Below are 12,840 nucleotides of genomic sequence, written 5' to 3'. Positions count from 1 at the left end.
ATAATTGATTAATAATTTGTTATCTAACATTTATTTATAATATGTTATGTAATTTCTAATAAAACTTAGTGTTTAATTTATAATCTAATTAATAACTTAATTACTGATGTTTTAATTATTTTTTATTCATCCTGTTGGTAAGGGAGGGATTTCTGTCCTTCCATTATGGAGATGGTCAAACGCATGACACCCGACAGATGAGATTGACAACAGTTGGTTGGTCACATACACAGGGGAGGAGGACATAGCCTTCCACATAGGCCCACACTGAGCTTGCACTTGGGAACAGAATGAGTCACCAGGGGCCGTGGAAAGCAGGCTATACAGTATCAAGATAATGGGTCCCCTTTGGTTCCCATGGGAGGATATGATTGGCTGGTTTGAATAATTCCATATGTTGACAAGGAACTAAAATCCTCTACTCAGGTGTAGCCAGAACTGCCCCTGTGATAAAAAAAAAAAAGGTTGTTTGGCTAGGGCACCCTATCTGTGGGAACAGAATAGGAAGGGCAACTTGCATTCAGGCTGTTTGGCATCCTCTTCGTTTTCCATGGATGTCAAGACAGAATACAATAGGTATTATACCATAGTAGTTTCATACTAACTCACAGTCAAGAGCATAGCATGGGCAGAGGGATGATCATATTTTCCAAAAGGCCCACACCTTTTCAGTGGCTGTTAGGATTATGATAAAGAGATATTGGCAGGAGCAATGTGGCATGTATAGTAGACAGAAAAACACATGGTCATCCTGATTAAGAAGATAGTCAAAGGATGAGGTGTTTATGTCTTCATCAATGAGTCCCACTCCTCTGGCCCAGCTCCCCGACTAGGTTCCCTACTCTAGTGTTAAAACCTGGCAAAGCCAAGGAGAGGAGTGGGTATCCCCATTTCCTATCATAGATGGATGATTGTCTTTTCTGCCATGGCTGCCCTCCAAGAGAGGGATCTGTCTCTAATTTGGTAGACACTCTTAGCCTCTCATCACACAGAAATCCCCACCACCACCCTGCCTCCAGCACCTTCCACAACACTTCAATTCCTACCTCCAAGCCTTTGCTTATACTGCTTCCCTTCCCTCCAACTTAGGATGCCTTTGCTCCTCTTTATTCATTGGAGTCTTTCACGTGCTTGTGCCTTAAATTTCTGACTGCCCCAGCCTGCATGAGGTATCTATTTCTCTGGTTCTGTAGCCCTTAATGTCTGTGCACTGACTTTAACATTTAGCATGCACTAACTTTTAGTTGTACTCTTCGGAAAATAGTCCCTGCCTTTATCCTAATTCTTGTGGTATTAATTCCTTCTGCCTTTATCTGTATAGAAAAGTTTCACTCAGCAGGTAAAAAGAGAAGCAACCAATAGAATTTACAGTTTGAATATTAACTAATTCTATTAGATTATCTTCATCCAGCCCCTAAAATAATATGATACATAATAAGTCCTCAATATTTATTGAAATAAATGGCATAGCAGTTTTATATTTTTTAAAAATATGTAAAAACGTGTGTAAATGTGTGTGTGTGTAAATGTGAAGCATCCATGTGTGTATGTGTGTCTAAATATGAAGCACCCTCATGTAGCCCTCCCAACCCCTTTATTTCTAGTGGCCTTTATTTGTGTGGTACTAATGAGTTACATAAAGGGAAGAAGGGATGTTGGGTCAACCCTAACTTTATTGAAAACTGTTTTATTTTTCAACACAATAAACTTTGCTACAATGACAAAACTGGATTGGCAACCTGCTATATTTTATTTGGAAGCATTTCTCCCACCCCCCCATCTAATATATTTTATTTATTTATTTTTATTTTTAAATTTACATCAAATTAGCATATAGTGCAACAGTGATTTCGGGAGTAGATTCCTTAATGCCCCTTACCCAAATAGCCCACCCCCCCACCACAACCCCTCCAGCAACCCTCTTATATTCTCCGTATTTAAGAGTCTCTTATGTTTTGTCCCCCTCCCTATTTTTATATTATTTTTGCTTCCCTTCCCTTATGTTCATCTGTTTTGTATCTTAAAGTCCTCATATGAGTAAAGTCATATATTTGTCTTTCTCTGACTAATTTCGCTTAGCATAATACCCTTTAGTTCCATCCACGTAGTTGTAAATGGCAAGATTTCATTCTTTTTGATTTCCAAGTAGTAATCCATTGTGTGTGTGTGTGTGTGTGTGTGTGTGTGTGTGTGTGTGTACACATACACCACATCTTTATCCATTCATCCATCGATGGACATTTGGGCTCTTTTATTTGGAGACATTTCTAAGCTTAATAGAACGCTTTTCTGTTTGTATTAACAAAAAGGTTTTGGTCCACATTTCTTGAAAAGTATTTTAGGGAATCATTCTCAAACCAAATTTTAAGAAAGCAAAATTGCTGGTAATTAAATGTTTGGTATTTATTTTAGCTAGTGCTTATATCAGGAGACATTTTTATCACAATCTATTCCTCTCCACCTAGGAGCAGCTCATGATTGAACCAGATTCTCCCAGCTAAGCTAGAGTGACAAGAGTGCCTATTGGACTGTGATCAGCCTTAGGCTCCTCTTATGACATCAGGATTGCACCAGGAACCCTGGAGGGCATGATCACCCTTATTTACAGGCTAGGAGTTCTCCCACAACCCAGAGTGCTGTGGGAGATGCCTAATAGTATGGTGCTGTTCGCTGTGGCAACAATAGTCAACAAGTTGTATGGTTATTCTGTGGCCCCTATAGAATGTTGAACAATCCCTTTACAATTTCTTTTTCTCTCTTTTAAGTTTATTTTATTTTGAGAGACAAGGAGAGAGCATGCATGTGCACACGAGCGGGAGAAGGACAGAGAGAGGGAGAGACAGAAACCCCAGCAGGCTCGTGCTGTCAAGTACAGAGCCCAATCAGGGCTTGATCTCAGAAACTATGAGATCATGGCCTGAGCCCAAATCAAGAGTCGGACGTTTAACTGATTGAGACACCCAGGCACCCCTTTTCCATTTGTCTTTTAAACCATTTTTGGAGTAGTCCTGTAATGACTGTATCTTAAATAGCAGCCTCGGGGTACTGATCGTGATTTTGTTTTTAATTGTCAGTCTGCAGATTAGAGAATCCTAGTAACAAATGCGTATCTAGGGAAGGAAATGGAAATGGTATTTAAGAGGTTAAGGTTGCCCCTGGAAAATAAAGTGGGCATGTTTTTCAAAGTTGCATCACTAAAGCCTGGTATTCTTTCCTGACAGTGTCACCTCAAATCAGCTTTTAAACCGTCCTTCAGTTTATATTTCAAGGAAGCTGGGTATTTCTCTGTGGTTTCTTTTTTCTGAAGCCATAGAATTCCAGCTTGGTAGTTTTAAAGGCTTGGTTGTTAACACCTCTAAATTCATGACCCAAAGAGTAAAACACTAACCGTATGCATTTTATGCTGCAGGTTTCTTTTTCATTTCCTTTCCTTTTTTGGTAACATACTCCTGCTGTGCTATCCCTTATTGTAGTGATTTTATTTGTATTGTATGTTTTATTAATCAAAGTGTTTAATTCAAGAAAGTTAATGCATTGTATACATGTGTGAAATTAAAGATTATTTTTACTGAAATCAAGATAATAAAATCCATTAATGTTTAAAATGAAAATAAAGTATGTTCTAACCTTTAGTCTGTCTCTCAAAAGAAGATTAGAGATTAATATACATTTAAAAACTAATGTATATACCTTTCTTTGAGGGGAAGGATTTCTGCTGTTACACTATAATTAGAACATCAGCCATCCACGGCTTACATATTACTGAAACACTGACGTTTCTTTTTAGTTAAAGCAGTTAGGAATAGAGAAGACCTAGCAGATGATCTGGTTTGCCTCTTAGCACGTAGAGGTCACACTTGAAGAACCTGATTTTTGTTGAGGTCAGATAAGTTTGCTACAGACTCAGTGTTATCTCTTGGCTTTTATGCTCTGTCACCCTGGCTCTGCACATACTTAACAATAATTGTGCAAGAGCCTACAGTTGGAAAACCTAAAAACATGCCACAAATATATGCATCTTTCGTTATTCGAGGATGAAAATGGCCACATATACCTATTTACAGTTGTGCCATATTCCCTAAGAGTAGTAGAGAGATAACTTACTTACTCATTTTAAAGATAGTTCCCAGGAAAATCATCTGAGTGGAAAATGGAGAAAATTCTCCAAGTACTGGGTAATTGAAAAGAGGACATGAGGGGCGCCTGGGTGGCGCAGTCGGTTAAGCGTCCGACTTCAGCCAGGTCACGATCTCGCGGTCCGTGAGTTTGAGCCCCGCGTCAGGCTCTGGGCTGATGGCTCGGAGCCTGGAGCCTGCTTCCGATTCTGTGTCTCCCTCTCTCTCTGCCCCTCCCCCGCTCACGCTCTGTCTCTCTCTGTCCCCAAAATAAATAAAAAACGTTGAAAAAAAAATTTTAAAAAAAAAAAAAAAAAAAGAGGACATGAAAACAAGAATAAGAGTGGTTTCTAAACCGTTTTTTATTGATTTGATTTATGGTTTTCAACCCGACCCCTGAATCAAAAGTTCAGTAAAGGAGCTGAAATAACAGAGTAGAACATTTTCTGGTGAAACTAAATGTACACACTTTCCTGGTGAAAATTGTGAACCAATATTATGTAGTTAGCATGTAATAATACATAACTTATTAAAAAAACATTTTTATGTTTCTATGTAGTGTTCATCGTTCAAGCGCTTAACAGTTGTTTTTTCTGTTCATTCTGTGATGAATATGAAAGCAGCCAAAGGAAACACATAATCACTAAGTCAAAATGAGACAGCATTTATAGGAGAATTATAACAACATCCTGAGGACTAGCAGGTTCTGCTCAGTTTGGTCCAAGAGTGGTAGAAAGAGGAAGAGAAAGATCTCAGAAGTTCAGATTTACATGTTGTGACTTGAAAATTAGAAAGAAACTTTGAAAGTGAGGACACTGGAATAACCTTTTTCTTCAAGTTTAGGAGGAATTACATGGAACATTCTATGTTTCGGGGGCTCAGATAAGAGAGGAAGAAGATAACTAGATTCATCAACAAAGAGGACAGGATTCAATGCTTTGAAAGTGCTTCTCAGTTCACTGTGCTTCTCCTTTTCCTTTCTCTGTTCTCCTTGTTCTCCCCTCCCTTTGCTGGAATTTTTCAGGTTAATGGAGGTTCACAAGGATGTTTTGTTGGTGATGTCTGGCTCGGCCTTGTGCAGTTTTATGTTCTGAAAAACTCTTAGGGGAGATAGATTAAATGAGTCTTTTTAAAGAGACAGTTCCTTCTAAAAGAGAAACCCTCCTTCGTGTGATATCTTACCTAAAAGAGAAATTTCATGTACTTACAGGGGAGGGTGTACTGTGCCTATATAGCAAATAACATAAAAAATACATAATTAAAAAAAATTGTTTTTACAGTTTATTTTTGAGAAAGTGAGTGTGATTGGGGTAGGGGTAGAGAGAATCCCAAGCAGGCCCCATACTGTAAGCACAGAGCCTGATGTGGGGCTTGAACCCACGAACCATGAGATCATGGCCTGAGCTGAAACCAAGAGTCGAACGCTCAACCAACTGAGCCACCCAGGTGCCCCCCAAAATACGTAATTTTTTAAAAAGTGATGGCGTTAAGTAATCAGATGTGCAGATCCAAATGTGTATGTAGATCCTTGACGTGTGGAATTGAAGACAGCTGCCTAATCAGTGGGAATTTACTTCTGGCTTTACTTTTCTTTGCCCTTACCTCATCCAGATTTGGAAAGGATGGCCTGGGGAGGTAGAGCCCAGTCTTGATTCTTTTTGGGTTGTGTTTGCAGCTTACTTTCCTTTTACTTCGATTATCAAATTGTGAAATAACCAGGCAGGAAATTGTGGAGGAAACACTATGTCCTGTTACTTTAACCCGCAAGGCTGACAGTGTTAGGACGATATCTTCCTGACAGTGGGAAGGAAATGTAAAGAATAGATGAGCCCCAACTCAATGACTGGCATCAGTAAGAAGTCCATATTTCATTATCTGAGATCTAAAGTTATCTATATAGATTTGAAAGCTGCTAAGAATTATGTAGGAAAATAGATTAATCAACAACTTTTCTCTGTTTGAACATGTAGACACAAACGTGTAAATATGGATGCTAAATGCCATCTTTCCTGATTTTGCTGCCAAACCCGTTATCTTTTCTTTAAAATCATATCCCTTGTTAAGAAATTTCTGTTTCAATTGATGTCCCCCTCATTTTGCTGGTGACTTGAAGGAAGACTCCGGTTTTTCCCCTACCTCTTTACCATAGCCCTGATGAAGTTTTTAACTCTTATATCTAGCCCTTCCTCTTAATTCCTGATGTAGCCAACCTCATTCAGGCTGTCTATACTGTTGAAATTACCTCTCAGATCCCTATCCACTTCTGTCCCTGTGCTCGCCCCATTCAGCTCCCATTGAGTTACAAGATTAGTCTTCCTAAAACCTTGCTTTGCTTTGCTTTGCTCACATTCCTCCCTTGCAAGCTTCAGAAATTGTATATGGTCTACCATTTACTATCCAGATACATAGGGAGCTCCTTTTACTTCAATTTAATCTTTTGAGATCAGGGGGACCTCACTGATGCTAATTAGGGCTATCCTTTTCACTGTTTGGGTGGGGGGACTGGGGCATGGGCTGGGCCTACAGGCCTGGGTTGATGGAAGGGATGTTGTTCTCTTTTCTGTTGTCATTAATGGGAGAGAAGTATGGATTAAGGAAATCTTTGAGGTCTACTGGAAGATTTGAGTCTTCTTGTTGAAGGCCTACAAGCTGAGTATGGACTCTGCTATTGTTCATGACCCTTGACAGGCTAGTACCTGTTATCTTATCCAAGCTTGTTTTCCATTATGTGTAGGAGACTCCTGCTGCAGCCTGAATGTTCTTTTTGTTTTCTGAAAACAAATATTCCCACTTCCACACCATTGAGTATGATGCTTAGGATGCCCCTTCTCCTTTAAACCATACACTATTCCAGTATTCTCCCCAAACCTTTCTTTATGATCACCACTGCCATAAATACTTACCATCTGAACGTCTGAAATTTGACACTCTTTGCTTTCTAATATAATTTTTGTTTACTCACTAAAAATTTATTGAGGGCCCATTATGTGTCAAGCAGGATCCTGGGGGTTCAACTGAAAAAGACCATTTTCTTGTCCTTAGGAGTTTACATTTTAGGGAGGGAAACAAATATATCGCCATGTGCAGTTGAATGAGATGGTGTAGGATTCAGAAGAGACAAGTAAACCAATGTGGTTAGGGAGGGGTTGGTCAGGGAAGGTTTTCTGTAGGAAAGCAACTTTCAGAACTAACAACTCCCAACATTTTATGGCAGTTACGTTTTGATCCATGTCCTTTTAATACTTAAAGCTTTTTTTTTTTTGTCCTTAAATTAACTGTTGTAAATATTTATATCCCTAACAGTTGTGGCTACTAGCTTCCTACTGTATCCTTAGTAATGGCTTTCCAAATGTTGGACCAGGAAACACCTCTCAGCTCTCTCTTCAGACAAAGTAAACCTAATTTCCTCACAGGTGCTACAAGCTCTGTTACTGATTATTCAAAATTTTTATACTGTTGAGTCTAAAAGAGTGCACTGATTCAAAAAACCAAATTACTGGGATCTTGTTATAACCAGACTGTGATTCATTGCAGCAGGGTGAGGCCTAAGGCTTTATATTTCTGAAAAGCTTCCTGGTGATGCTGAAGCTGGTCATAGATTGAATGTGTTTATGAGTAACAGGGTTTTAGAGGACGAAAGATAAAGAATTAAGATAAGAAGTGAAGGTACGTTTTCTTTTATTTATATGGATGGATCCTGCAGTCTCTGCATCCTGTTAACTTTATTTTATGCTAGCTAATTTAAATCACCTAATTACCCAGCTGGGTTGGGCTCCTGTCCCTGCAACCAGAGACAGTGAATCTTGCCAGTGATCTGACTAGAAAGCTTCCATTCTCCACCCCCACCTCCTCCCTAGAGAGTGAGTCTCCTCCATGTCATGGGGAGCTATGATAAGGCACGCACCCACCTAGTTGAGGCTGCAATATGATTCTCTGAGGCCCTCTAGCTACTGAATAATAAGGAACCCCTGTCTTTGTCAGAGGGAGGTGTTCCTTTTGGCATTCTGCCTTCACCCAACTGGTTTGTGTAACATTTGAGTTCCAGGAATGGCATCTGAGGCTAGTCTGTATCCTACAATGTGTAATCAGGAACTGGCAGAAAATTCATCTTTAGCTTTTAAGATTCCTGTTAGAAATTTTCATAACTTGTAGGAGCCTTGGCAGTTGAATGACCTGACCTTGATCTGTAAAGGGGCCTGCCAGGGTGAAATGCAACTCTCTTTATTCCGTGTGAGTGTTTCTCCTGATGATTTTCTGTGATCTTTTACTGACTCTTCTGCAGATATTCTTATAGACTGCAGACAGGAAAGCAGTTGCTACAGATAATTTCTTCCTGAGCCTTTACAACCAAAGTTAGAAAGAATTATTTCTGTTGTCTTCCTGGAGAACTTTGCTGTGGAATTCCCCCCTACAGACTGGATTGCAACAATAGCTCTTAGATTCAAGAGATCTGTCTCAATACAAAATGGGAAATGTTGATGACGTCAGGCTGGCGAGGCAGAGTTGGTAAATGAGCTGGTACAGTGGTTTTCAAACTTCCAACATGTATCTCCTAGGGGCCCTGCACCCCTAGAGTTTCTGATTTAACAGGTCTGGATCAGAGCCCAAGAATTTTTAACATCCTTGTCCCTTCCCATGTCTTACGATGTGGTTACATAAAAGGAATTGGTGATAATCAGGGAGGTTGGGCACATGTTCATAATAGCACATGCATGGTTTATTGTGTTCACCGTCATTACCTCCCAATTCTGGTAGATTTATTAGTTGCTTTAAAACAAACAAATAAACAAAAACTGAGACCCAGGGAAACACCACCTTTTCTAATGTTCCTGTTTAACCAGTGAGTGCCCTTTTGTGGTAATACAGTCCATATCCCATGAGGCTTCTTGGTTTATAGGGGTAGAGAGACCTGATCTTTTCGAGTAAGGAGATGGAAGCATAGGATTAGGGCAGCTAGAAAACTTGCTTCTCATCCACCTTCCTATCATGAAGATACATGTTTTTCAAGATGTTTATTTTAATCTCAAGATGAGTTTGTGTTTTTGACAGCTGAGATAGGAAAGAGAGGGGAATTTTGGTTGGTCTGGCTATTTCCATCCCTGTGTTTACATCCCTTAGGTATACCTGGAATAAGATGGTTGATCATGTTTGTTTTTTGGTAGTATTCCTTGTTATTAAAGGTGACTAATGCAATACTTTTTATTGAAACAGTTCTGGAACATCCCAGGAGGGACACAACGATCTTGACCTTGGTCTTGGTGAACTTCCTTCAGATGAGGAAGAAGACCTCAACAGTTCTGACGAAGACGATGTCAGCTCTAATTCTAGTAAAGGGGACCCTGACCTGGGAGACAAACAGGTATATATTGGTATTTAATTGTTTCTACTTTTGTATTTGTTGGTCTCTCATGTAATTTGGAGATAATATTTATTAGCATGATAGGCACAAAATCCCTAGTTAATTTTTTCTTAAAACTTATAAAACATTTTCTTTTTTTAAAAAAATTTTTTAAGTGTTTATTTTTGAGAGAGAGGGAGGGGCAGGGGTGGGGCAGAGAGAGAGGGAGACTGAGAATCTGAGGCAGGATCCATGCTGTCAGCACAAAGCCTGACATGGGGCTGGAACCCACAAAGCATGAGATCATGACCCGAGTTGAAGTCGGAAGCTTAACTGACTGAGCCACCCAGGCGCCGCCTTTATAAAACATTTTCTAATTCAAATTTAGTTCTTGGTATAATATAGTGCCTAAGATAATCATATTTCTAAATGCACATCACTTAGAGACTAGTAATTTTTGAGAAATTATTTTTGGCAATGTCCATTGGTTTTCTTTTTGATAATGAAAATCCCCTCTTAGGATTGTTCCTTGAATCCAAGTGAGTCTACTTGAAAGAAAGGAATTAGATGCATTTCAGATTTAATGAAGTCTTTTCAGAGATAGAATAAAGACTTGTTAATAACATACTGGGATTTCCTTTGAAGTGAGTCAGTTTTTGTGTATTTACACTATACATGAAACAAGATTGTCCATATGTTGTTAATTATTTAAGATATGTCAATACATGGAGGTTTATTATATTGTTTCTCTAGTTTGACATGAGTGCTTCATTTTAAATATATTTTTTAATAAAGACATACTTACAAGGGGAAAAATAGTATATTAACAATAACCCTAAAATGTGTTGGAATGTTACAGCAAAATAGAATTTGAAAGGATCCGCATAGCAAGCGTATCAAACCATAGAGAAGAAAATCCCTGTCATCCAACTTCTATGCCATAATTTATCAATTCATTGTTTCCTGTTTAATATATTTTTGCTTTGTTTAAATTTATTTCAGCCTTAAATGAATGGCATAAGTTATGTAATTATCTTGGTTTAAATCCCAGCTCCAATACTTAGGAGCAGGGTAGATAACTTTGGGCAAATTACTTAATCTCTTTAAGCTAAAGAGCCTCCATTTTATGAAGATAAGAACAGAATTTATCTCAGATAATTGTCAGGACTAAATGATCTGATATGTGTAAAGCCTTAGAACACTGTTCAGTACATGGTAGGAACTCAATGATTATTTCTTGCAATATTTCATGCTGCAAAGTACTGACTCATAAGAGTTGGGAGTAACCGCTAGAAATTATTTAGCCTTAAGGCAGGTGAGTTTGTAAGATACCTAAGACAGATTGAGTGACTTCTTATAGGCCCACAGCATCCCTCAGCAGTGTGTAGGTTTTACTTTGATTATTAAGGAATTCCTCCTATGTTTTACTGGTAGCTGCCATCTCTGATTTGAAAGCTCATTTTCCTTGTTACTGTTTCATAGATATAGATTCTACAAGTATTTATAAAATACTACTTCCCAGATATACCAGACATAAAAAGTATGTACAAGACATAAAGCAGTGCTTAAGGTTTTTGCTCTTGAACAGCTTACATCCTAACGGGACAAGAGGGGCCATATATGCATGAAAACAGTGAGATTTTCAGATAATTACATGCTGTGAAAAGAATAAAACAGAGCAATGTGCTAGAAACTGAGGAGGCTACTTAGAATAAAAGCCTCTAAGAAAGTGATATTTGAGAAATAAATGACTGGAAAGATCCAAATCCTTCGGAATTTGGGGAAGAGCCTTCCAATGGTCTTCTTCTCAAAGGACTATAATTAAATCAACCTTTACTATCTTTGATAAGCTGCAAGTTCTTCTTTTTCTAACAAGTACTGTTTCCTATTGTTTGCATCTGTTTTATTTCTCTTGTTCAAACCCTTTTGATTTCTCCCCATAGTTCTTGAAGTATGGTAACCAAAAGCGGTATCCACATTCTACTAGGTATCTCACTGACATATGCGTAAAAGAACGATTTCTCTCTAACCCTTTTGTATTATGCATCTTTCCACCACATCCGGTCACAACACTGCCTGATTGACTCATTTGTTTTGTAGTCATTGGAGACTTCCAGAGTTCCTTCCTTTGTATTTGTACTGGCCTTTCCTTTCCCTTCTGGTATTTATATTATTAGTTTTTGTCTTTAGTTGTGCCACACTGCTGTTAAATATTTTTCTGTTTTTAAAATGAGATTATTTCTGGGGTGCCCGGGTGGCTCAGTTGGTTAAGTGTCTGACTTCAGCTCAGGTCATGATCTCACGGTTCATGAGTTCGAGCCCCACGTCGGGCTCTGTGCTGACAGCTCAGAGCCCGGAACCTGCTTCGGATTCTGTATCTCTCTCTCTGCCCCCCCCCCCCCCAGCTCACACGCTCACTCTCTCACTCTCTCTTTGTCAAAAATAAGTAAACATTAAAAAAATTTTTTTGATGAGATTATTTCTTCAGTTAATCACGGACACTTAATAAGATTTTTTTATACCTGATTCTAGTGTATTAATGATTTCCCTTTTTGAAGTGTCAGCCATCATGACAAGCTTGAGTCAGCAATGGCAATAATAAAAAGAGCTAACTCTCCCTTTCTAGACAGTTGCTGATCCATCTAAGCATAGCCTGGTGAATGCTTTCCTCTTAAGTAATCTGCTTTCAAAGTGGTTAAGAAGAACACGGTCTTGGGAGCCAGATTGCCTGCATTCTTACCGCTTACCAACTCTGTGATCTTGAGCAATTTACTTAACACCTTTATGCCTTAGTTTCCTCATCTGTGGGAAGAAGAGGGAGTAGGGTAGATAGTTGTTTTTCTTTTATTTCTTTTTTTTTTACACTTGTTTTTATTCTTTAAGATTATTGTGATGATTAAAGATGATACACTGTTTAAAACAGTTCCTTACACAAATTGAGTGCTTAGTATTTCCAGTCATTCCTTATATAACCAAATATAATTTCAAGCTTGCCTTTTCTTATCTTTGATGAATAAATCTGAAGCATGTTTACATAGAAGGCAGTAATATGTTCTAAAAAAAACATGAAATTTGGCATTGTAAGATCTGTGGTTCAGTCCAGCTCTGCCACTTACTAGCCATTTGACCATGGTCAAATGATTATTTTAAGTCATTTAGTTTATTTGCACCAATCTCCTATCACAATGGATTTCAAGTGACAATAAAAAAATGTATGTAGTACAAAAAGTCAAAATATGTAGTTAAAGAAATCAAAGGGTTAATAGATTGTGCTGGAGGTATTGGACATCCACATGCCAAAGAATAAAGTTAGACCTCTTCCTTTTACCATTCACAAAAATTAACTCAAATGTCTAATTGACCTAAATGTAGGAGCTGAAACTATAA

At 38.5% G+C, this 12,840-nt stretch overlaps 1 protein-coding gene across 1 annotated transcript in view; it reads left to right on the top strand.

Annotated features, from left to right (window-relative positions):
• Positions 1-12,840, top strand: part of FGD6 (FYVE, RhoGEF and PH domain containing 6) — a 114,190-nt gene that overhangs the window by 27,147 nt on the left and 74,203 nt on the right. Inside the window, exon 3 of the mRNA XM_047066232.1 lies at positions 9,327-9,474. Within this exon, the coding sequence (XP_046922188.1) occupies positions 9,327-9,474 (148 nt within the window). The remainder of the gene's footprint in view (positions 1-9,326; positions 9,475-12,840) is intronic.

Source organism: Lynx rufus, unplaced genomic scaffold (assembly GCF_022079265.1).
Source record: "Lynx rufus isolate CCGP_SWC_20201006 ecotype Redwood Valley unplaced genomic scaffold, mLynRuf1.p SCAF_7, whole genome shotgun sequence".
Lineage (NCBI taxonomy): Eukaryota > Metazoa > Chordata > Mammalia > Carnivora > Felidae > Lynx > Lynx rufus.
The sequence above is the reverse complement of the archived record's forward strand: the minus strand, read 5'-3'. Positions and strand labels throughout refer to the sequence as shown.